This window comes from Ornithorhynchus anatinus, chromosome 20 (genome assembly GCF_004115215.2).
Source record: "Ornithorhynchus anatinus isolate Pmale09 chromosome 20, mOrnAna1.pri.v4, whole genome shotgun sequence".
Taxonomy (NCBI): Eukaryota; Metazoa; Chordata; class Mammalia; order Monotremata; family Ornithorhynchidae; genus Ornithorhynchus; species Ornithorhynchus anatinus.
The window spans coordinates 30,083,073-30,108,150 of record NC_041747.1 but is presented as its reverse complement, the minus strand read 5'-3'; the positions used below and the strand labels follow the sequence as shown (position 1 = coordinate 30,108,150).

At 62.4% G+C, this 25,078-nt stretch overlaps 1 protein-coding gene across 7 annotated transcripts; it reads right to left on the bottom strand.

Moving 5' to 3' along the window:
- Positions 1 to 396: 396 nt before the first annotated feature.
- Positions 397 to 23,082, bottom strand: GDPD5 (glycerophosphodiester phosphodiesterase domain containing 5). 7 transcript variants are annotated; one of them, XM_029048425.2, is made up of 18 exons: positions 22,923 to 23,082; positions 14,555 to 14,655; positions 14,135 to 14,303; positions 12,872 to 12,975; positions 12,493 to 12,586; positions 12,345 to 12,404; positions 11,052 to 11,150; positions 10,622 to 10,715; positions 10,163 to 10,308; positions 9,667 to 9,749; positions 9,128 to 9,278; positions 8,677 to 8,901; positions 8,196 to 8,353; positions 5,124 to 5,289; positions 3,823 to 3,905; positions 2,886 to 2,900; positions 1,472 to 1,584; positions 397 to 1,246 (listed from the first exon to the last, which is right to left on the bottom strand). In XM_029048425.2, the coding sequence occupies exons 3-18, from the start codon at positions 14,249 to 14,251 to the stop codon at positions 1,122 to 1,124; spliced, it is 1,833 nt and encodes a 610-aa protein (XP_028904258.1). In that variant the 5' UTR covers positions 14,252 to 14,303; positions 14,555 to 14,655; positions 22,923 to 23,082; the 3' UTR covers positions 397 to 1,121. The 7 variants fall into 7 exon arrangements, with proteins under 7 accessions (XP_028904258.1, XP_028904263.1, XP_028904261.1 ...); XM_029048430.2 differs by having other exon boundaries at positions 5,124 to 5,271; positions 22,923 to 23,081; XM_029048428.2 differs by lacking the exon at positions 22,923 to 23,082 and adding an exon at positions 18,567 to 18,584.
- Between the last annotated feature and the right edge of the window lie 1,996 nt (positions 23,083 to 25,078).

The window sequence follows — 25,078 nt, the reverse complement described above, 5'->3', positions numbered from 1 at the left end:
GGTCACCTCCCGCTCTGGCCGTAAGACTGAGCGAGGGGCTGGGGGCTCTGCTTCCAGGGTGATGAATCTAACCAGGCCGGGGCCCCAGACCAACATCCCCCTCGCCCAGACCAGAGCCCAAGGGATCTCACTTATCTGGAAACAGGGTATTGGATGGGACGACACCCATGAACCCTGCCTGCAGGACCCTTCCCCCCGTGCCCAGCCTCTGTTTTGGCATTCGGGCCCGGGAGCCTTGGCGTGGGTGGAGGTACCAAGGCTAGAAGAGTTGGTGCCTATCCTCAGATGGGGGAGGCGAGGCTCCACCCAAAAGATCATCCACAGGAGGCTGGACCAAATCACCCCTGGGGATTCAAACAGAAGGGGGACACCGTGCAGAAAACAGGGCAGCAGGCGGGCAGCTCAGAGATATTGAAAGTTTATTTCACAGGGGGTGAAGGGGGGCGGGGGGGTTCCGGTCATACAATGGGGCGGCTGCCCCATCTGTGGCGAGAGGAACTCTTGGACCAGCCCTGCCCCCCTCCTCCTCTCCACCCCCCCGCCAGACCCTGGGTACCACGGGGCCAGTCCAGCACCCCCAACCCTCCTCAGACTCCTGGGGCTCCGGAACCAAATAAATAAATAAAATCCCCACGGGGAGGGGGGTGGGACGGTGGGTGGCATCGAAGTCCGACTGCATCCCGGGTAGGGTTGGGGGGGGGTGTTGTGTCCGGGAAGGTAGGGGAGGAGCAGAACGGGGAGGGTCCCGGGTCCCTCCCCATCCTTGGCCCGGCCGTCTGTGGCTGGGGCGGGGGCGGAGAACAGGCTCCCATCATTAAATAAGTTATTTCCTCTCCTGGTCCTCCTTGTGCTTGAGTATTTACATTGGGGAGCGGGACCGGAGCCCCCGCCCTCTGGGTGCATTTCGACGTGGGCCCCTCGGGGCACCCCTGCATCTCCGCATGGGGGCAGGGCGGTGGTGCCCGGGACTCGTGGGGATACATGCCCTTCCCCGCCCACTCTCCCGCAGGTCAGAGGGGTGGGGCGGTCAGCCCTGGGGGCCTGCCCGACAGGACTCGCTCACTCGGTCGGGACTGGAGGTGGGGGGCGGAGATGGGGGCTCTGGGGCGAGGGGGAGCACGTCACTGATCCCTGGGTGTCCCGGCTCCGCGGCGCAGCTGCACGGGGGTGACCGCGCGGTTCGAGTAGCCGTCGCGGCCGCAGGCTAAGCCCAACTCATCGGCGCTCTCCACACTGTCGTTGATCTCTGGGGGAGGATGGAGGGGTGGGAGGCGGTGGTGTCACCAAGGGATGGGGCAGCCCCGGAGGGAGGGGTGAGGGCAGCGGGGGGTCTGGGACCACCCTCCTCCCCGCAAGGGGGTCCCACCGCCTGGGGCTTAGTACAGTGCTCTGCACATAGTAAGCGCTCAATACTGTTAAAGGAAGGGGGCTGGAGACCGGGCGCCGGCGGGGAGCCGGGCGTCCCCGCTACCTGAGAAGATGAGTTTCTCTTTCATGATCTTGACATCACGGCTGGAGCGACGCACGGCGGCACTGAGCATGATCTGCTCGGGATTGTAGGCGCGGGCGCTGCCCCACCTCCACCTGCAGGAAACACGGGCCGGGGGCTGGGGGTCAGCCTCCCGCGGGGGCCCGGCGACAAACCTCCCAGGCCTGGGGCCCGAAGGGCAGCGGCCCCACCCCGCCCACGGAGAGCAGAAGCCAGACACGCAGGATTCACCCTCTGCCAGGGGGCAGGGGCCCGAGGGGCCCTCCCGGGCTGCCGGGCCCCTTCCCTCCGTGTCACGGGCAGCTGGGGCCGACCGAGCGACTCTTCCCCACCGCGGCTGACGGGTGTCACCGCCTGCGTCCACACCTCCCCCTCCCCCATCCACACCCACCTGTGTCTGCACGCTTCCCCCATCTCAGCTCACGCCCACCCACGCCCGCCCCCAGCCACAGGCAATCAGTCAAGCTTCGGGAGCCCTCTACTGCAGCAGGATGGGCTGCCGGCACCTAAACCACATCCCTCCCAGCAACAAGAGGAAACCGGTTGCCACTGCAGCAGGAGGGATGTAGGATAGACTGCGGACAACGCCTCGTTGGTGAGGGGGCCCCTCCTCTTCCTGGGATATCTGGTCCCAGGTGAGGCAAGGGCAGGGACAAAATGGCCTCTGGAGGGTGGCTGCCCTCGGCCCTCCCCACCGGCAGGAGCACGTGGGGACCGTGGGGAGCCAGGGAAGACCTTCCCCGACTGATCCCGAGCGGTTTCTGTACCCCGTGCTCAGGGCTCCGCGGGTGGGCGAGGAGGCGCTGGGACGGGCACGGGCCCCGGCCTCCAGGGGTGCTCCAAGGAGAGCGGCAGACAGACAAGACAGACAGACAGAGCCAGAGAGAGGGAGCCGCACCGCCGGCCAGCCGCGGCGGGGGAGAAACCCGGAGAGACCCCCAAGTCTAGCCAAGACCACGACGATCCACCGTCTCGTGAGGCTCAAAGCTCGGAGTGCGGAGGACGGGATGAGGGACGAACCCCCAAGATCCCCGAAGTCAGGGAATCGCGGGGCATCTCAGCCTCGGGGGGTCCCGGGGCCGGGCCTAGCCTGGCCTTCAATCCCACGTGGTGGTCGGAACGGGGTGGCTGAGGAGGGACAGGCGAGTGGAGTCCTGTCACAGATTCTGGTCCCCCTACCCTCTACCCCTCTGAGGTCTCCCACTCAATGGCTTCGGGCAGAGGAGGCGGGGCAGAGAAAGGCCCACGTCCCCGTTCTGCACAGACCCCGGAGCACAGACAGAAAAGGGGCAGGAGATGGGAAGATGAGCCGGGGGGGAGAGGGGCGGGGGAGGCAGCCCCGGGGCGGGGGAGGCGGAGGCGGCAGGGGTCAGCGGAGCGGGGAGCCCCCGGTTACCTGATTAAGTGATAGCTGTGAGATGCCAAATGCAGCAGAAAGAGAGGGAGGACACGCACACGATCAGAGCCCGAGGCCCAGAGCCCGAGGCCGGCCGGGAGCGGGCCGAGGCGGTGAGGCCGAGGGGGCGGACCGGCGGGGAGGGCGGGGGGCGGCGGGGGTGGGAGAAGCGACAGCTGGCTCCGACCCTGAACCCCGCCAGCCACCACGTCGCACCTCCCGGACCCGGCCGCCCAGACGGACGGACACGCCGGCACGTCCCGCCGGGGCCACGGTGGGAAGGGGAGGGCCCCAGGCCCCCCCCCCCCCGGCAAGATCAGCCTCTGGCTCCCTGGTCCATGTGCTCCCGGAGCCAGCCCTGCCCCCCAGCCAGGACCGTCCAACCCCTCTGTCGGTTTGGGGGTCCAGGGCCTAGGGCAGGCTGGCAGGATGAGCTCTCCTGCCCCAGTGTTGAAGCCTCCGGGGGGGAGGGGGTGGGAAGACAGAAGTGGAAAAAGAAAATCTCTCTGGGTATGACCTTTGACTCCCAATCCCTGGACCTGTCCAGCCCTGGACTGTTTCCCACAGTGCTCTCACACCAGTGAGCACTGTGTGCCTTCACATCCGTGAGCGCTGGGCATCCTCACACCGGTTGGCACAGTGCACCCTCGCACCACCACCACGAGGAGCCATCGAGTAGCTTCCCATTGCCCAGAGAGGTAAAGTAACTTGCCCAAGGTCACCCAGCAGGGCAGGGGCAGGGCTAGACTCTGGGTCTCTTGCCTCTTGTCGGGCACAAAGTGGAGCGGATGCAGAGGCTGGGGCAGGGCGGCACCGCCCGGCTGAAACCCCAAGACCTCCGACCTCCTCCCCACTCCCCCGGAATCCCGCAGCCTCCCGGGACCGCGCAGGGCACTTTGGGAAGGGGAGGGGAGGGCAAGGGGACCAGGTCACTCACTTCTGCAGCACAAACACGCCCACGATGACAGCGAAGGAGATGAGGTCACAGGTGAGCCAGATGAGAAAGTACTCGTCTGGGGGCTGGAAGGAAGCCAGGGCACTCAGGTTCGGCAGGGGGAGAGGCTTCCGGGAGAGGCGTCCCTCCCCGGAATGAGCCTCCTGACCCCCCGGCCCCTCCCGGCCCGACTCTGGCCTCCAAAACGCCCACGCAGCAGCTGAGCCTCCCACTGCTGACGGAATCGTTACCGTGGCGTCCGGGTGACGCTAAAGAAGCAAGAGGCATGTGGAGTCCATGGCGTACGCACTCAGGTGGGGGAGATTAGAGGGGAGGGAACCTGAGTGTGCATGAGATGGGGAGATGCCAGTGTGTGTGCACAAGACGAGGAGGGTATCCACGTGTGCCAAGGAACACGTCCACATGTGTGCATAAGAGGGGGAGCCTGGCCGTGTGTGTGCACAAGTGGGAGTGCCTGCCCATGTATTTGGCCACCATTTAGATCTTCGGTCAGCCACCCCAGGGCAGCGTGACCCCAGGGCAGCGTGGGCAGCTCTGGCCGCTGTGGGATGGATGGATGGCGCTGGGGTTTTCAGAGGGTGCGGGGGAGCCGAGTGGAATCTAAGAAGGGCCGGCCTGACATGCTAGAGTTCCTCAGGCTGAGGGGGCCAGCCTGTGGCTTCATGCATGAATGTGTGAGACGGGGGGGAGAGTGTGTGTGTGGGTGTGGGTGTGGGTGTGTACACGCACGCATGTATGCTTGCATGTCGGGGGGGGCTCTCCTCCGGGACAGATCTTTGGGTTGGGCCCAGAGAAACCCCTGTCTCATCCTGTTGCCCCTCCCTGCCTGTGCATTACTTGGCTAGAAGGGATTTTGATGCCATAAAGGAGCCCCAGGGCAGACTGGGAGCAGGATAGAGAGTGGGTAGTCTTGCAACCACGGATCCCCCCACTCCCCACAGGTGTCCCCCCGCATCTGGAAGAACCGAGGGCTGACAGCAGCTAACTCCCCAAATGGCGACTAATGGGTCGGATTCGGGCCGTGGCGGACGCCCGTCAGAAACGGGGAGTTGGGCTGCCGCTCTGCCCTGGCCCAGGTACGCGGAGATCTTTGCCTCGCCTCAGCCCAGCCTGGACCAAAAGAGCCCGACCCAACCTTGGGGGTTGAGAGACTCCAAGATGCTGGTCTCCCCCAGCCCCCAAGGGACTCCGTTCCCAGCTAGAGTCACCGGCTCCTGAGGGGAGAGAGGCCCCGGTCCCCCGCTCGGCCCACCGACCCGCCAGGCCCTCGCGGCCGCCCTCACCAGGATCCAGCCGGGGGAAGGCACGTTGGAGAGGGCGAGGGTGTTGTCGGACGTGACGGACTGGACCCCAGCGCACCACAGGAGGGAGAAGAGCCACGGTTCATTGACGGTGAACAGGCCGACCGACACGTTCTGGGCCCGGTACTCCCTGGGAACGGGGCACAAGCTGGGCGGGCGTCGTGGCGAGGGTCCAGAGGCCATGACAGCCCAGGGAGAACAATGGCTGGGACTCGGCGCCCCTGAATCCTTGTTCTGCTGACCCTCTCCAGGACTCGGATTACCCATCCGCGAGCAGAGGGCGCCTCCCCCTCCCTGGGCCCCGTTCGGAGTTGCCCCCGAACCCCGCTCCATCCTGCATTTGCAAGGGTGACTGTTCCTGCAGTCTGCAAGCCAAGCGGCGGGCACTGGGCCATGTTAGGCACGGGGTCAGGCCCGGAATTGGGAATTCACCATCTAACAGGGAGGGAAGAACAACAGACCTCGGGGGCAAGGGGACAGTCTAAACACAAGACACAGGGTACAGTGAGCAGCAGCAACCAAAGCTGCCGGACACGGGTTATCAGGGGTCCCCGCCCAGCCCACGCCCCTAAAGCTGGAGACAACTTTAAACCAAGAGGTCGGGCTAGAGGTCTTGGGTTTAATATTCATTTGGGATGTGAGTGTCCCATGAGGCCGCAGACAGCAGATGAACAGGGTGCTTGTGCCTGGGTTGCCCTCTCCTCAACTCGTTTCTCTCATTCAACCCACAGATTCGATCCGTCCCTAAATCCCATCAGTTCGACCTTGCCGACATCTCTAAAATCCACCCTTTCCTCTCCTTCCAACCTGCTACCGTGCTGATCCGAGCACTTATCCTATCCCGCCTTAACTATCACATCAGCCTCCTCGCTGACCTCCCTGCCTCCCGTCTCTCCCCATTCCAGTTCATACTTCACTCTGCTGCCCAGGTTATTTTTCTACAAATCCCTTCAGTCCATGTTTCCCCACTGGTCAAGAATCTCCAGGGGTTGCCCATTCACCTCTGCACCTTTTTTTTAAAATGGTATTTGTTAAGTGCTTACCATGTGTCAGGCACCGGTACTAAGTGCTGGATTAGACACAAGTTAATCAGGTTGGACGAAATCCCTTTCCCACATAGGACTCAGTCTTAATCCCCATTTTACAGATGAGGTAACAGGCAGAGAGGAGTTAAATGACTAGCCATACTTAAGGTCACACAGCAGACAAGTGGAGGAGCCAGGAGTAGGACCCAGGTCCTTCTGACTCCCAGGCCTGTGCTCTAACCATTAGGGAACACTGCTTCTCAGCACATTGAACAGAAACTGCTAGCTTTAAAACACTCCATCACCTTGCCCCCTCCCACCTCACCTCCCTGAATTCCAACTGCAACTCAGCCCGCACTTCGCTCTTCTAACACCAGCCTACTCACTGTACCTCGATCCCACTATCTCGCCACCGACCCCTCACTCAAGCCCTGCCTCTGGTCTGGAACTCCCTCCCACTTCGGATCCGACAGACCCTCACTTTCCCCGCCTTTAAAGCCTTAATAAAAATATCACATCTCCTCCAAGAGCCCTTCCCTAAGACCTCATTTCCCCATCTCCCTCTCCCAGCTGCATCACTTATGCACTTGGATCTGTATCCTTTAAGAATCTGAGAAGCAGCGTGCCTTAGTGGAAAGAGCACGGACTTGGGAGTCAATGGTCATGGGTTCTAATCCCGGCTCCCCCACTTGTCAGCAGTATGACTCTGGGCAGGTCACTTAACTTCTCAGTGCCTCAGTTACCTCATCGGTAAAATAGGGATTAAGACTGTGAGCCCAACGTGGGACAACCCGATGACCTTGTATCTACCTCAGTGCTTAGAACAGTGCTTGGCACATAGTAAGTGCTTAACAAATACCATCATAAGTATTATTTGATATTCACCCCACCTTCAGCACCTGGGTACATACCCATAATTTATATGGTCTGTCACCCCCTTTAGACTATAACCTCTTGGTGGGCAGAGAATGTGTCTACCAACTCAGCTGCACTGGACTCTCCCAAGCGCTTAGTACAGTGCTCTGCACATAGCAAGCATTTAATAAATACCACTGATTGATAAAGCCCAGATGATGCACTTCCCTGCCCCATCTGGCATTGGACTAGGTGCTAGGACCAGAATGGACCAGAAAGAACAGAAACATGGGTTTTTCTAATTCGAGACCCTTCCCTCATGTCCTGCCCCCCTTACCAGGCAGTGGCTTATATGTAGGGCAGGAGCCTTCCCCTGCCCCATCTGCCCCATGGCCCATCCATCCCATAACTCAGACTCTAGCAGTGGCACCAGAAAACTGGGAGGGACACGTCCTTGTTGTCCTCCTGAACATGGTTAGAGATGGACCATCCAATACCCGGACCATCCAACCCTCCTGACTCTTCCCCTCTCCATCCCTCTCGCCAGTGAACCAGAATGGACCATCCAACTCTCCTGACTCTCCTCTCCATCCCCGACTCTCCCCCCGTGATCCAGCACAGACCATCCTACACTCCTGACTCTCCCCTCTCCCTCCTTGACATTCCCCCTGGGACCCAGCGGGGATGTCTGTCCACAGATCTGTCCAAATCCACCTGGCCCGGCCGGTGATCCTGGTTGCACGGCTCCCTTAAGGAATAGATTCCCTGTGCTCATCCCGCTGGGGGAAGAAGTATTTCCCAGGGTTGGTGTGAAGCTGCCACCCTCCATTTCCAGCGGGTACCCCTTACCGTGGGGGGTGGAGACATTTGGGGAACAGCAATTTCTGGTTTGCCCTGTCCAACCTGTTCCTGCTTTTGAAAATCCCAACGCTGTCCCCTTTCAGCCCAGAAACTGGATCTGGGCCATGGAATGAAGTATCCTACCTCAAACCTGATAACTCCCCCCAGAGCCCTGCTGGGCCCAGGAGTGAGAGGGTGGGGGTTGGGCTCTGGGTAGGAAGCAGTGTTTGGGTTGGGGGGGAACAGAGGAGAGGAGGGCAGGGAGGATTGAGGAAAGGATAGAGAGGACGGCAGGGGACAACCAAGCGGGCAGGCAAGGCAGGGCAGGGTGTACCTGATGTCTTGGCTGGAGACCTGAGTGTAGCGCAGGTTAACCCTCTGGATGCCCTCTCGCCTCAACCTGGCCGCATCCTCCTTAGTGCCCGCTGCCAGCTGGATGCCTGGTGCCACTTCCTTCACCAGCTGCCGGTGGCTCTGGGGCAGCCACATCACCTGCCGGACAGAAAAAGGTGGTGGGGGCCTTCAATTAGACAACAGGAAAGACTTTCTAGAGGGGGGTAGGAGGGGGGCTGTGTTTTAGGGCTGGGATGAGCAGCCACCTGCCTCTAGGAGTGCACGCCCGTGTGTGGCTGGCATCCCCTGGAGGCCCCTGGGGCCTCGTCGGCCCTCTCCAGTGCAGCATCAGCCTCAGCTGAGCCCTGGGACTCGGTAAGGACATTCAACAGTTTTCCTCCGGTGGACCCCAGACCCCGGGAGCACTCCGTGACCCCACAACCTGCAGATCCAGGGAGCAGCCGCACAGCCCCACCACTCACGGCGCTCTGCGGTACAGGGGAGCCGAGGATGGCGTCCAGCGTGCGGTTGGCGGCAGAGGCGCGGTACGGGTGGTCGCGCGGCAGGCGCTGCAGGCTCAGGAGCAGCGTCAGGTTAGCCCGGGGGCCCAGCAGCTGCAGCAGGTCAGCTAACTTGCACAACGACTGGTTCCCTGCCTCCCTGCGCTCCGGGCCGGACAGTTGGCTCGCCGTCCAGAACGGGTCGGTCTGAAAGAGCCCGGCCCAGGGGAGGTCACGGAGGAAGCGGCGGGTGCCGGCGAAACTTTCCCTGCTCTACGGAGGGGCAGACCGAGGCCCAGGCCTGGGGGGTGGCGACGGTGGACTCAGAAGCCCTCGGTTGAAGGGATGGGAACCCCTAATTCCCCTCCTCCATCCCCGTGTGCCCGGCACCCTCCCCCCTCAACCCCACAGCCCCCGCCTCTCCCCTCCCCACCTCCAGGAACCAGCGCCCTGCATTGAGCTGCTCCAGGTCAGTCCAGTTGAGCATGGAGGCCGGCAGGTGTGCGAGCTCGGGGTTGCGCTCGGCCACGTCGGTTGTGCGTCTCAGCGTCGCATCGTGCAGCAGGAATGGGACCCCGTCGTGGCTGTGAGGTTGAGCGCCACCGTCTCACACCCCATCCTCCCTGACCGGGAACACACACCCCTACACACACACCATGGGGTGCTGCCATGCCCCCCACCCTAGGACACGGTGCCCAACTGCCTCCCGTTGCCCCCCGCGCTCCAGTGGGCCACCTGAGGATGGGCCAGAGCAGTGCCCCCAAACCTGCCCCTCCAGGAACTCTTAGCGAGCAGAGAGAAAAGCCACTGGCTGGAGTGCACTCAAGCGAGGGTGTGCATGCGTGTGTGTATACACGCGTGCTTCTCACTACAAGGTGCTCTAGGATTAGAGAAGAGCCAGAGAGCGAGGTTCCGGGAAAGATGGGAGCCAAAGACCACGGAGCCCCAAGGACCGGAGCGCGGCCGCCTTGCCTGATGACGACGTCAGTCTGAAACCCGGACAGCTGCTGCTCGGCGGCCTGGCGGAAAGCCATCAGTGTGTTCTCGGGGGCCAGCTGCGTACGGATGGACGGACGGCCAGCGGGCGGGAGGGACAGAGGTGAGATCAGGAAGGGGGAAAGGGCAAGAATCCCTCTGTTCCCCACTCGCCCGGGAGAGGCAGAGGGAGCCGCTGGCGCGGGCTGCGCTGGGAACCCGTGCTGGGGGCAGGGACTGGAGGGGAGCCCAGGGGCGGCAGTCAGAAGTGGCGCCTCTCAGCCGGTGGTGGCGGAGAGCGAGCGGTCCGGCCCCCCTCCTCCAGCAGCGGAAAGGAACCGAGTCCCGGCCCCCGTGACCCGTGGAGGCCGCTCAGATTGTGGGCCGACGGTGAGCCCGGGGCCGCAGGGCCCAGATCCCGCGGGGAAGGATGGCTGAGCCCCCTTGGTAGCAGCACCGAGTGGGGGGAAACGGAGGCAGGAATGGCTCTCACCATGGGCGCCCCCCGGTGGCCAAAGATGGCGGGTTTGGGGGCCAGGTCCTTCTTGTCCATGATGCAGGGGGATGAGATGGTCAGGGGCACCAGGTACAGTGCCAAAACCACAGCGAAGTAGCCAGTAAAGATCACCACCTGAGACGCTAAACACAGGGCAGAACCCAGCCCAGCCTGTTGGGTCAGAGCCAGGCCCATTGAGGGGTGGTGGGAAGAGGGGGAGCGTGGTCTGAATGGGACGGGGGCGGGAGGGGGCGTCCAGCCCAGCCCACAGGAACTGGGGAAGGAGAGCCTCCCTCAGGAAGGTTCAGGAGGGACCCCCAAAGGAAGGAAGGAGAAGGGAGAGGGAGCAGGGCTCAGAGGATCCCATGAGGCTGTCCCTGAGGTGGAAGCGACCGCAGTCCCCCTAAAGCCCTGGGGCCAGAGATGGGGGGCTATGGGACAGGGCTGGTCACTCACAGACTTTCTCTGTCCGGGCAAACTGGCCAGCCACCAGCCAGGACAGCAAGGTCACCGTGACGACGGCCCCAATGTGCAGGAACGGAGCAGTGGCCTGGGGACATCGCGGCCCGTTATCCAGGACGGGAGGGGACACCCCACCCCCCCACCGCCTCCCTGGCCCCCGACCACACCCAGTTACCCAAGAACCCAGACAGATTACTTCCCCAACACCCCAGCCAGCCAGTTATCCAGGGACCAGGACCCCCATGTCCCACCTCCACAGCCTCCCTCCCCGACCAGTTATCCAAGGACAGGGACATCCTGACCTTCCCAACGATCCTGGCCACTTACTCAGGAACAAGTGCCCAGCTCCCCCCCGACCAAGACCCAGGATTACGGACTGCCCAGGTCGGCACCCCCAGACGAGACCCCCTTCAGGCCCACCCACCTGCAGAGAGATGGCCAGCACTGCCCATTCGTCATGCCAGAGCTGGGCCACGGACGCCAGGGCCACGACGGCGCCCGCCAGGATCCCCACCAGCCCAACCTGAAACCGGGAGAGTAGCGGGGGGGAAGGGACGACACAGGGCTTAAGGATTTTTCCATTTCCCAGAATCAGAGAGAGGTAGTACGCCCGCAGTCACGAGGCAAAGCAGTAGGAAAGTTAGAATAAAAGCATGGACGACTAAACATCCTGGAGATTGGCACCCCAACGGCACCCTAGCCCGTAGCCCCCGTGTCCTCAGGCATCAGACACGAACAAGCTCCAGAACCGCCCCCCAACAGGCGTGAGACAGGACTCACTCCACCTGGCCTGGGGGCCCTCACCCCCCAATCAGCCCCCTGCCTCCAGCGGCCGGTAGGGTGAGGTGAGTGGGTGGGGTTCGGACTGCAGCAAGAAGGATTTGGATCAGACTTGGGGAAAGGAGGAGGGATTTTTGGATGCCCAGTCCCCCCAGCCTGAGCATCTGTCTCTTTTGCCACAGCTGGAGAATCATCCATGCCCAGCTCGGAAGAAACCTGGGTCCGGGAGTACAGAGGGCTGGGTTCCAACCCCAGCTCGGCCCCTGGCCTGCTGTGTCACTTTGAACATGTTACTTCATTTCTCTGGGCCTCAGTTTCCTCATCTGGAAAATGGGGATAAGAAAGACTGGGAGACTGGTGTGGGTCAGGGTTTCCGTGTCTAATTTAATTATCTTGCACCTCTACAACCCTAGCACGTAGTAAGCAATAAATACATTCTACGGTGATTAATTTATGGGGAGTGGAGGGGACCACACTCAGGGCTTTGCCCGGGGCCCGAGCCTGGATCCCCACATGACGCCTTAAGCAGCTTCCGTTGCCGTGGCGACCGCAGACCAGCCTGGCTGGGTGCGGGGAGGCACCACCGATGCTGTGCCAGGGGACACTGAGCCGGCGCCCGGGCAGAGGGCAGACTCAGCTCGGCGACAAGCTCTGGACGCCCCGGGGTTGTGGATGGAGGCGGGACAGGGAGTCAGAAAACCCAAGTTCTCCTCCCCGGGCCTGCTGCGTAACCTTGGGCAAGACACGGAACCTCTCTGGGCCTCGATCTCCTCATCTGCACAATGGGGAAAAATAGCCCCTGCCTCTCCCTGCCTCTGAGGGTGAAATGGGCCCACGGATGCAATGTGCTCAGGGGGAATAAAAGGCTCCGACTACCAAAGGTTGGACATGGGGCCGGGCTAGGGGCAGGGCTGGGGGCCAGACAGGGGGTGGGTACCTTGTGCAGCCAGTACAGGTTCATCTGCTGTCCCACGGCGACGTGGCAGAGGGCCAGGATCTGGGGAACGAGAAGCAGACGGGGTGACCGTGCAACCCGCCCGGCCCCAGCCCGGCCCCCACCCGCCCGTGCCCCGAGCAGGACGCACCAGCAGGGCTGTGACGTAGGTGAAGCCGACGGCCGTTGTGGCCAGAATGGGGATGGACCAGTCACTCCAGGATCCCACGCGGTTGTAGAGGAACCTGCAGGACGGGACCCGGTCCCAGCCCCAGCCTCAGCCCGTGCGTGTTTATGTTTACGTGTCTGTCTAGGTGCGTGTGTATCCGTGTCCTGTCTCCGCATCAGACCGACAGCCCTTGAGGGTAGAGGCCAAATCTCCTCCTCTGCCTGCCCTCCTGCCAGCGCAGCGGATACGCGTGCATGCGTGTGCACGTGTGTCTGTGTCTACTGTGTTTTAGCAGCCCTTGAGGGTGGGTGTGTGTCCCCTTGCTCCCCTGACGCAGGCCCAGCCCCCTCCCCCAACTCACCAGTTGAATTCATTGTAGTCGTTGTGGATTCCCCACCAAAGGTAGAACCAGGTGAGGGTGAGGAAGAAGGTGAGGAGGAGGAGGAGGAACCACAGACGCTCCCACTGCAGAGAGAAGAAGGAGGGCTGTGAGAGCCAGGCTGGACACTCGGCCGCCTCCGCTACAGCCCCCTCAACCCTCTAAGCTCCCCTAGCAACAAGCTGGTGGCTCCAATTCTCCGGAGGGACGGAAGCCGTCTCCGGATGTGGCCCAGAGAGGGACAGAGGCTGTCCCCGAGGCACACGGCAGGTCGGCCGGAATGCTGGAGTCTGGGCTGGATCTCCCGCCTGCCAATATCTGCCACCATCCTCCCCGCGCTCGTGGCCCCCTGCACCCTCAGATCCTTTTGCTCCCCTCCCCGCTTCCAGGACGAACCGCCAGGAGCGAGCAGGAGGCTGGGCGGGGAGGAGGAATGAAGAGCCGAGTAGCCGTGTGTGGTACATACACAGTACTGTTGCTATGATTATGCATTGTGCACTCAAATCTATCAACTGGATGCACTCGACATATCCTGCGTACAGTGTGCTGTACTGGGCGCTTGACAGACTTAAAGCACGTTACCTGCCCCAGTGGAGGCAGGCAGTCTCCCCCTCAAAACACACACACACACATACACCCAAACGTCGCCCCCTCCAAACACACCCACCTGCCACCACTCCTGGGAGAGTAATACCTTATCCCATCCCACCTCCCCACCATCAAATATTTGACGTAGAAAGCGGCGACGGCAGCAACTGCAGCCTCAGCGGCCCAGTTTCGCCGACCCGGCACCGGCTCCTCCTCCCCAGCCCCTTCCAGCCAGGCCCAGTGAACTGGGGGAGGGGGCTGCCCGGGGAGAGGGCCACCTCCAAATCGAGAGAGGTTAAAAAGATGTTGAAAAAGCCACTGGCCAATTTCCAGCCTCCCGGTCTCCTCCGCTCCGGGGCCAGAGCAACGGACACTCCCGCAGCCCGCTGGGGTCGGGGGTCTGGAGTCAAGGGTCCCGGACAACCAATGCTGTCAAGAGCCCAAGACGGAGGCTGGACTCGGATCAAGGCTTCCAAGGAGGATGGTAAAACGGGAAGACTTTTTTCCACCGACCACACCCCTCCCCTCGCTGGCTCTTTGGCCACTCTCTAAGGCCCCCCAACCCCTCCCCCGGGCCCCCGAGGCCCTCCCCAGGAGGATGCTCTAGGCCCGTGCCACCGGCGGGCAGGGCAGGCAGACGAGCCGGGCAGACCCTACCGCGGTGGTGTCGTCGTGGGACCTCTGGTAGCGTTTCCAGCGGCAGCCGTAGATCCCGGTCAGACAGGACAGGCAGAGCTGCGGCTCGTAGTACTGGAGGGGCTGGTGCTTGACCATGCTCCCGCCCGGGTCGCCGCGCCAGCGTCACTGCCCCATCGGCTCCGGCGCCCTGCGTGCGGGCAGGGAGGGGCAGCGGGGGAGGAGGGCCCCCGGAATGGGTGCCCCCCACCCCGACCCCATCCCGGCCCGACATACCACCCAAGGGGAGTACGGTGTTCGCAAGCTATTTGCACGGGTCACTTCTGCCCAATCCTCAGCACCTCAGGGTGACTCTGCCCCGTCGGCTCTGCCTGCAGAGCGTGGGCACCTGAGAGGGGTGAAAGGGGTCCCCCGAAATCTGCCGGGGGAGCAAATCCTCACCTGGGGTCGGCCTGTCCAAGCTGAGGCTCCGTTCCAGCCGGCGGGGGAAGGGGCGGTTTTCCACCAGCGAGGGCGGGATCTTCACGGCCTCCCGGGCAGCCCTAAGAACACGGGGCGGGAGGAAGGCCGCTCGGTCACCAGACGGACAGACCCCACAGCTTGGCGGTCCCAAGACCGAAAGAGCCGTGTGGGCAGGGAACTTGTGTACCGACTGTTACACTCCACTTTCCCAAGCACTCAGTGCAGTGCTCTGCACACATTAAGCACTCAAAAAATACAATGGATTGATACCCATGTGCTCACACTTGCTTACACCGGGCCCATCCCCAACTCCTCCGCACCCACCCCAGCCCCAGACCCCAGCTCAGGCCCCACCTCTGGCTTCAGGAGGATCCTGTGGGCCCACCCACCCACCTGCCTGTCCCATCCCTCCGGGAAAGCCCAGGGCTCATCCGGGCAAGGGTGGCGGTGGGGTCGGGGGATGGGGTCACAAGTCACTGGGCAGCAGCTGACGGGTTCGTCACCGGTAACCCCGGAGGGCAAGGGTGTGTGGGGCAGGCGGGGAGCCACCGCTCAGCTTGGACCACAGAACTGCTCCTTGAGGTCGACACCACCCTTAAATACGCACATATGTGCGCGCGCACACACACGGACAAGACACACGCCACCCCGGGCGACAAAGTCTCCGGTCTGGAGCGTGTAGACAACGCCTTTGGAGACACAGAATCACAACCCAGCCAGCCACCCACAGACACACCCCAGACGCAGGCCCGCAGACACATGCACACACGCGTGCTTCACTCGCCCCCAACGTCTATGGCTGGGCGAGGGCAGGGGAAGAGGGAGGCCGGGGCCCTCCCTCGCGGGGAGTTTATAGGCCGCCTCCCCACCCCATCCCGCCAGCCCCGCGGAGGAGGGGGGTTAGAGTTAGTCACCCAGCCGCGGCAGCCAGCTCGGCCACACTGAATCAGACAGGAAACAGTGCACACGTGTCTATACAAACACACACCCGCCCCAGAAAAACACAAAATCTCAGATAAGTATTCACAACCTTAGCGCACACAGGAGCACACACAAACACAACCCACAGCCACACAGTCCCAGCTACGGAATCTCTGCAAAGCCAGCTCCTTCAGCCCCTCTCCCCGCAGGGGCCACCACCTCCTCTTCCAGGAAGCCTACCTGAATTAGGAAGGAGGGATCAGTGACAGGCAGGTCTGTGGCCCTTCCCAGGAGCCCCACACAGCATCCCCTCAGGAAAGAAAGGGGTTGATCTGATTGCCCGCCCACTAGGACGGCCTTCCCTGCTCCAGGGTTGGGGGGAGGGTCTCCAAAGGACCCTGGTCTGGGGTTTAGGGAGGGGCTGGGCGGTCCAACCCGTTTCACGGTTGCAAGAGGGGGCGGGGAGGTTGCCCTGAGAGGCATGACAGCCATGGGGCAGGGATCTAAGCACAGGCTGGGGTAGGTAAGGCTGTGTGGTCCTGCCCGGGCCACCCCTGCCTTCTGTTCCGGGGAGACCGTAGCTCGAGCACGGACCTGGGAGTCAGAAAGTCATGGGTTCTAATCCCGGCTCTGCCACTTGTCTGCTGTGGGACCTTATCCAAGTCACTTCACTTAATAACGTTGGTATTTGTTAAGCACTTACTATGTGCAGAGCACTGTTCTAAGCGCTGGGGGAGACACAGGGTAATCGGGTTGTCCCACGTGAGACTCACAGTTAATCCCCATTTTACAGATGAGGTCACTGAGGCCCAGAGAAGTGAAGTGACTTGCCCAAAGTCACACAGCTGACAAGTGGCAGAGCCGGGAGTCGAACTCATGACCTCTGACTCCGAAGCCCAGGCTCTCTCCACTGAGCCACGCTGCTTCACTTCTCCGTGTGCCTCAGTTCCCTCACGTACAGTGGGGTTTAAGAACGCGAGCCCTAAGTAGGACGGGGACCGTGTCCAACTTGAATGTCTTGTATCCACCCCAGCGCTCAGAACGGTGCCTGGCCCGTAGTAAGTGCTTAACAAATACCATAATTATTATAATTAAAACCAAGCAGAGGGACGGTGGAGGAGGGGGCAGGGGGATCCCTAGGGAGGGAGCAGGTGGCCTTGAGTCGGTGGGGGAGGTGGCCCAACCCCAGCAGCGGTGACCACCGACTAGCAACCACCATCTGGTGGAGAGCAGAACCCAGCGGTGTGCGCTAGGGGTGCGGCTGCCCCGGTGGGTCGGCGGTTACGGACGGTGGGATGGGGGGAGGGAGGGGGAAGTCACTGGAGAAATTCCCATTCACCGAGACTGACGGGGTCGATAAGGGCCGAGCTCGGCCCGGCCGGACGGCCCGGCCCCTCGGCCTCTCGGCTCCTGGTGCCGCCCCGATAAGGCTCCGGAGCAGCCCCCGCCCTGTCCCGCCGGTCCTACGGGGGAGACGGCAAGGAAAACACACACATACACACGCTGCCAGGCCTCTGGGGGAAATACAGCAGGACCCACAGACGCGTCCCCTGGGCCGCTGCCCGCCCTTTAAGCTTCCTCAGCACTAATCTGTAGACCTTAGCCGTCACTGCTCCCATCTGTACTTTACTTAAGCGTGTCCACCTTCCTGCTAGATGGCCAAGAATCTCGAGGGCAGCCTCCCCTGGGCTCTCCCAAGCGCTCCGCTCCAAGCACACTAAAGCGCTCAATAAATCCCCCTGCAGACCCCCGGATCGGCCCGGCCCAGCCGCTTCTGGTCCCCCGCTCCTCCGAGGCTGACGGGATCACCATCGCCCCGTGACCGGGGGCGACCGGGGGTGGCGGGGGACACGGAGATGGATGCAGCAGTCACTTTCACAGTCACAGTCACACGGTCGTGCGTCCCGGCCCCGCAAAGGGCTTCCACCGCCCTTTACCTCCCGCCTCTGGGGAGCAGCGTCTCTCCCGGGTCCGGGCCGTCCCGCACCGTCCTGCCCCAAGCTCTTTAATCCGGCCTTTGCCCTCCAGATAAACCCGAGGCCGAAGTTGTTTCCATGGAAACGCTGGGGAGGGAGGAGTCGCCCCGTCGGGATGAAAGTTCTCGGACCCTCGACCTCAACTCCTTTCCCTTCCTCAGGCTCGGGGACACGGACGGACACACGGACACATGGACACACAGAGTCGCCGCCAGGCTGGACGGGGGAGACAAGAGGGAAGGGGCGATTGGAGCGGCCACCTCCCGACTCCTTCCCAAACCTTTCCCCCGGCCACCGGCCACCCCCACCCCCACAAGGTCACTCAGTCTGACCCCCTGCCTCCGGCCCGAAGCCGGACGGACCAAGGGCAGGCTGACCCCCACCAGACGCTCAGCCGATCCCCGGTGACCGAAAGGCCCGGGGACAGAGCCGATTAGCTCCGCGGGCTGGCCGGAAGGCTCCGGACACCACGGCCCGGGCAGGCACCCCAACTGTCCGCACGGGCACGGGTTGGGCCGAGGGGCGGGACTCGGGTGGGTCCGGGGGACGGGGGGACGGGACGGTCAGCCCCGCTCGTCCCCGGGAATCGGGGTCAAGCCCAACCCGGAGAGACCCTGGGCTGCCCAACCTCCGGCCGCTGTGGCTGACCCTGCGCGGAGAGGCCGGAGAATGGAAATTCGTGGATAATCCACCCGGGGGCCGCCCCCACCCCAGGGACCTAGGGCTCAATTGAGAGGGTCCTGCCCCGGCCCGCCCCCGTCCCCTTCCCGGTGTATGTGTGTAAGGGGGTGGGGTGGAAGACACCCTCCTGCCAGGACTGGCCTCGGGGAGGTTGGGGACCCCTGACCTTCACTCCTGTCCCTCGGACGCCTGGACTGGCCGGGGTCCCGTGCTGGGGGCGGGGCGGCTCCAAGGGGTCCAGCCGCTGCCCCCTCCCCCTTTTCCCTCCCCTCTTATCTGCCCAGTGCTGGCAGGGGTCCAGGGGGAGGTCCGGCCCTGCAGCTCAGGCCGGGGTTTCCGGTGTCCCTCCCTGCCGGGGGAGGGGAGGGACAGGGTGTGGGGGTCCTCCCCGGGGGAGGTGGGGGTCGTCTGACCTGGGCCAGGGAGGAAGGGGCGTGGGGAGAGACTCCCGCACATCCCTGAAGGGCTGGAACGGCTCCCCCGCTCCCCTCGGAGCGGCACCACGTGGGCCTGCGCCAGCCCTGCACGTGGGGTTGCCAAGGCAACAAGGTCCCCAAGCAGCTATCAAGGCGACCCCCTCCCTCCCCTCGCCCCCCATTCCGGCCCACCTCGGCCCAGTGCCGCACCCCCGTTGCGTGGATGGGGAGGCCGAGGCCCCGAAGCTTTGTTTCCATTGAAACCGCTCACCCGGGCTCAGGTTGTGCCCCCGCCCACCTTCCCCTCCAAAGGACCGGGCGGGCGGGGTGGGCGAGGGGGTGTCCCGGCCTTGATTCCTGACCCCCGCAGCCGGGAAGCTCTCTGCGGCGGGGAAGATGCCTAGCAATCCTGTTATATTGTATACTCCCAGTATAGTGCCGTGCACACAGGAAGCGCTCAATAAATACGATTGAATGAATGAAGCGCTTAGTACAGTGCTCTGAACCTAAGAGCTCAATACATACCACTTATTGAATGACTGATTGATTGAATGAAGGGCCCCTGGGGCAGGGCAGGTGACCCGCTCTTGGGCCTAGGGTGGAACTGAGCTCCAGAGGGGTGGGGTTGGGGGGTGGCAGGCACACAGACTTCCAGATGTAGGCCCAGCCACTGGCACAAGCCAGGCTCAGCCCTTCCTTAATAATAATAATAATAATAATAATAATCACTGTGGAATTTGTTCAGCACTTACTGTATGCCAGGCACTGTGCTAAACTCTGGGATGGGTTACAAGCAAATCGGGTTGGACACAGTTCCTGTCCCATGTGAGGCTCACCAGTCTCAATCCCCATTTTCCAGATGAGGTAACTGAGGCCCAGAGAAGTGAAGTGACTTGCCCAAGGTCACACAAGCGGACAGGTGGCGGAGCCAGAATTAGAAGCCCTGACTTTCTGACTCCCAGGTCTGAGCTGTAGCCACTAAGCCATACTCAGTCCAGGCCCACCCCCAAGTCCCACGACCCCCACGACCCTACAAGGGCAGCCAGGTCTTCCCTCCGACCTCCGTTCCAGGCCCGGAAAAGGACAGGGAGAATCAGGGTTTGAACGTGAGTGTCCCACATCCGGACTGTACCGCGTCCCTCCAGCCGTGCCAGGGGCCTGCGCTTAGAACAGGGCTTGGCACAGAGTGAGCGCTTAACAAATGCCATCATCATCGCCCCCAGCCCCACCGGATGGAGATAAGACGATCCGCCAACGAACAGGTGGGCGACCCGGGGAGCGGCAGTGGTGTCTGAGCACTGAGTTGCCCACGGTGGCCGTTCCCCCAACTGTCTCCGCGGAAGCACGTGTCTCCTGTATGGTTATATTGTACTCCCAAGCACTTAGTACAGTGCTCTGCACACAGTAAGCACTAGATCAATACGAACGACTGAGTTGGGCTCGACGCCCCCCCCCCCTCAGCACCGGCTTCCCTCCCTTCCCTGGCCCAGGATCCTCAAGGCAATCGGATCTCCCTCTCCCCATCCGGGGGGTCCTGCCGGGCCTGAGGCTGCCGGGACCTGTAGTCTCAACAGCCCACCGAGTCCACCCTGCCTACCCAGCACGACGGGGACCCAGGAGAGGGTGGTGCCCTCCTGCTCTGCCCCAGCCTATGTCCACTGGCCTGACCCCGGACAAAAACTCCCCAGGGAACAGAGCCCCGGTCCCCTCCCCGCCCCTTTGGACCCGGCCTCCCCGTGGGACTCAGCCCAGACGGCACTGAGGAGTTTCAGTTACACCGGACTCTAGCTAAATTGTGCCCGGTCCCCTCGTCCGGTCCGTGCCCCGGCACACGATGCCGGGCCGGCTGGCTCGAAGGCGGCCCTGGCCTCCCAAGGGCCAGCTCACTGTGAGCCTCACGTGGGACCACCTGATGACCCTGTATCTACCCCAGCGCTTAGAACAGTGCTCTGCACATAGTAAGCGCTTAACAAATACCAACATTATTATTATTATTATTAGCTCACAGTCCAGGCCCCGGGGCCACTGGGTCATTCCCAACTAGAGGACCCTAAGCGGGTTGCCGCGGCTCCCCCCCCGGCCTGGTCGGAGGACGGGGGCTCCCGTCCAAGGTGCCAATGTCCTCCGTGTCATTCCCGCTAGCTCCGGGATCAGCCCAGGCCTGGGTCTCAGCTCGCTGAGGGCCCCTCTCCCGGCATCCCCTTTGCCACACCCGAGGCCAGCTTCTCCTGGCAGAAACAGAGCAACGGGGACACCCGCGTCTGAGGGAACGTGCCCAAATCTGGGACTAGGGAAACCCACGTTCCAGTCCCCGCACCTCCACCGCTGAGACCTCAATTTCCTCCTCTGTAGAACGGGGACGATGACCCCGCTTCAGCCTATAGCCTAAGAATGCGGAGTCGGGAGACACGGGCAGTTAGAGCGATAGCTGCTGGAAAACACAGGTGCTCCGTGGACTGGGGATTCAGAGCACCGTTGGTGAGTCCGTGCTGGCCCGAGAAAGATGCCCGACCGTGCAGACGGGATCCTCCCCAAAACCCGGTCCAAAGTCTAGTTACCCTGCAGCTGCACCAACGGCCTCCTCACTGGACTCCCTGCCTCCACCCTCCCCTCGCCGGCCCTTTAATGTACAAAATGCTGCCGCGCGGGTTATTTTCCTGGAAGGTGGCTCGGACCCCATCCTTTCTCAAACCTCTCCACGGCTGGCTGGGTCCCTCAAGCATCCAACAAAAAAACACTTGGCTTTGAGGCTGACCACCAGGCTCCCCATCTTCCAGATCAGCCACCACCTACTACTCCCTCCAGTTTCACTCTCTCCGCTCCCCTCCGGCTAACCTAACTCTACCTCGCACTCGCTTCTCCCATGCCTGGCTTGGAATGACCTCACTGCTATCTACCCCATGCCTGGACCCTTAACGCTATTATTATTATTCGTATTATTATTTCAGGTCCTGAAAGCTGGGCAAAGGGGGGCCCAGCGCAACAGCGGTTCAGACAGCGCGGCTCGGCGGAAAGAGCCCCGGCTTGGGAGTCAGGGGTCACGGGTTCGAATCCCGGCTCTGCCACTTGTCAGCTGTGTGACTGTGGGCAAGTCACTTCATTTCTCCGTGCCTCAGTTACCTCCTCTGTAAAATGGGGATGAGGAGCCTCGCGTGGGACAACCGAATTATCCCGTATCTCTCCCGGCGCTTAGAACAGCGCTCTGCACATAGTAAAACGCTTAATACCAACATTAAGTCCACGCCCGTCAGTTCCGGGGGCTGGCACAGGGCAGGTCCACGGACCCCTCGTGACCTCAGCGTCCTCAGGTTGGCACCACTGGGTCGGAGTCAAGGTCAAGGCCGGATCTGGGCTTGACCTTGCGGGGCTCAAAGTGGCTGGACCGGCCTTTCCCCGGTCCCTGCGCCCCCCGAAAAGCGTCACCTCAAAGACCAGGCCAATCCTGATGCCCCTCTGCTCCGAGCTGGGGAGCCCCCCGACCCTGATTAGAACCTGGACCTCTCCCCCACCTCTCTAAGGTGGATGCATTAAGGGCAGGGGGTGGGGGGGGGGGAAGGGAAATGATCCAAGTCCATCTCTCCCCACCTCCCCTGGGCAGGATTTGGGTGGAAAAGGTTTGGGGGAGGGGGGGGTGACCCGGTGCGGCCTGCTGAGGCCCTGCGGACCTCGGGTGCAGACGTGTGCACCCACCCACAGATGCACGTGCACACCGCTGCCCGCAAGGTGCCCACGCCTGCGTGCACACACACAGAGGCCTACGGTGGACCTGGGGGAGAGGCCTAGGTCCTGGAAATTCCCCAATTTTCCTTTTTCTCTTTTAAGAGGGAAAAAGCCAAGCAGGGGTCAAAGGTCGCGGCAAGGGAGGGCCAAGGCGGGGGGCGCGGGGGGGGGGATTCTGCCGGCTTGGGTGAGGATCAGAGCTTGCCCCCTCCCGCGTCCATCTTACTGATTGAGGGCTTGCACTGCACTAAGCGCTGGGGAAAGCACAAGGCAGGAAATAAAGAGAGACAATCCCGGCCCCAAAGGGGCTCACTGGTGGAGGAGGAATTGGCTGCCCTCCTCCCTGTCGCCCGGGGCCTGGAAGGGGGGGGGGGGTCCCACAGATTTCACACTCCGGTGCTGGCGCCTAGTCCAGTGCTCTGCACATAGTGAGCGCTCAATAAATACTACCGCATGGATGACAGGGGCGCCCACCCTGAGATGCACGGATGCCCAAAGCTTCGGGCTCGAGGGTCCAAAGGTGCGAGGAAGCCCTTTGCAGGCAGGGGGGTGGGCGGGTGCCCGGACGGACCCCCAGCCCCTCCCCCCCCCCCCGGCTTGGTGGGCCCCCGCAAGCCCCGGCCCCGCACTGACCCTTAGGGAGGGGCCGTCCCCGGGCTTCGGCTCCGTCTCTCCTCTCTCCGTCGGCCGCCAGCACCGGCCGGGGTCCGGACGATGCGCACCGGGAGCCGGAGCCAGCGCTGCAAGCGCCGCCGGAGCGCGAGGATCCGCACGAGCGCGCCTGCGCGCGGCCCCCTCCCCGGTGGGGCCACGCCCCCAGCAGGCCACGCCCCCCCACCCCGCGAGACCCGCCTATCGGGGCCCTCCGGCAGGCCACGCCCCCACGCCGGCGGTCCTCCCGCAGGCCACGCCCCCAGCCGGCCTCGGCCTATCATCGCCCTCCTGTGGGCCCCGCCCCCGACAGGCCCCGCCCCCATGGTCGTCGGACCGACCGCAAACCACGCCCCCTTCAGGCTTGGCCTATCACCGCCCTCCTGTAGGCCACGCCCCTCGGGACCGCCTATCGGGGCCCTCCGGCCGGCCACGCCCCCAATAGACCACGCCCCGTAACTCGGTCCTCCCGCAAGCCACGCCCCCTTCAGACTTGGCCCATCCTCGCCCTCCTGTGGGCCACGCCCCCAATAGACCACGCCCCCGTGCCGGCTGTCATCCAGCAAGCCACGCCCCCTTCGGGCTCGGCCTATCACCTCCCTCCTGTAGGCCTCGCCCCCATCCGGCCACGCCCCCAACACGGTCAGTCCTCCAGCAGGCCACGCCCCCCGCAGGGCCCGCCTATCAGGGTCCTCCGGTAGGCCACGCCCCCACGCCGTCAGTCATCCGACAAGCCACGCCCCCAGCAGGCCTCGGCCTATCACCTCCCTCCTGTAGGCCACGCCCCATCAGGCCACGCCCCCAGCAGGCCTCGGCCTATCACCTCCCTCCTGTAGGCCACGCCCCATCAGGCCACGCCCCAATACCGTTAGTCCTCCAACCGGCCACGCCCCCCGGCGGCCTCGCCTATCATCATCATCATCATCATAATAATGATGGCATTTGTTAAGCGCTTACTATATGCAAAGCACTGTTCTAAGCGCTGGGGAGGATACAAGGTCATCAGGTGGTCCCCCGTGGGGCTCACAGTCTTAAACCCCATTTGACAGATGAGGTAACTGAGGCACAGAGAAGTGAAGCGACTTGCCCAAAGTCACACAGCTGACATGAGGCGGAGCTGGGATTTGAACCCATGACCTCCAAGCGCTTACTATGTGCAAAGCACTGTTCTAAGCGCTGGGGAGATCCAAGGTGATCAGGTTATCCCACCTGGGGCTCACAGACACAATCCCCATTTGACAGATGAGATAACTGAGGCACAGAGAAGTGACTTGCCCAAAGTCACCCAGCTGACAAGCGGCAGAGTCGGGATTAGAACCCATGACCTCTGAGTCCCAAGCCCGGCTCTTTCCACTGAGCCACGCTGCTTCTCTAATAATAATGTTGGCATTTGTTAAGCGCTTACTATGTGCAGAGCACTGTTCTAAGCGCTGGGGGAGATACAGGGTGATCAGGTTGTCCCATGTGAGGCTCACAGGCTTCATCCCCATTTTCCAGATGAGGGCCAGAGAACTGAAGTGACTTGCCCACAGTCACACAGCTGACTGTCATATTTATTGAGCGCTTACTGTGTGCAAAGCACTGTACTAAGCGCTCGGGAAAGTACGGCACAACAATAAGCAGACACTTTCCCTGCCCATAACGAGCTTATAGTCTAGAGGTGATTAGACTGTAAGCCCGTCAAAGGGCAGGGACTGACTCTATCTGTTACCGATTTGTCCATTCCAAGCGCTTAGTACAGTGCTCTGCACATAGTAAGCGCTCAATAAATACTACTGAATGAATTGAATGAATGAATGGAGGTGAGGCGACAGACATCAATACAAATAAATAAATGGCAGATATGTACATTCATTCATTCAATCGTATTTAGAAGCAGCGTGGCTCACTGGAAAGAGTCCGGGCTTGGGAGCCCGAGGTCATGGGTTCGAATCCTATCTCTGCCACTTGTCAAGTGTGTGACTGTGGGCAAGTCACTTCACTTCTCTGGGCCTCAGTGACCTCACCTGTCAAATGGGGATTAACTGTGAGCCTCACATGGGACAACCTGATCACCCTGCATCTCTCCCAGCGCTTAGAACAGTGCTCTGCACCTAGTAAACGCTTAACAAATACCAACGTTATTAAAATGGGGATTA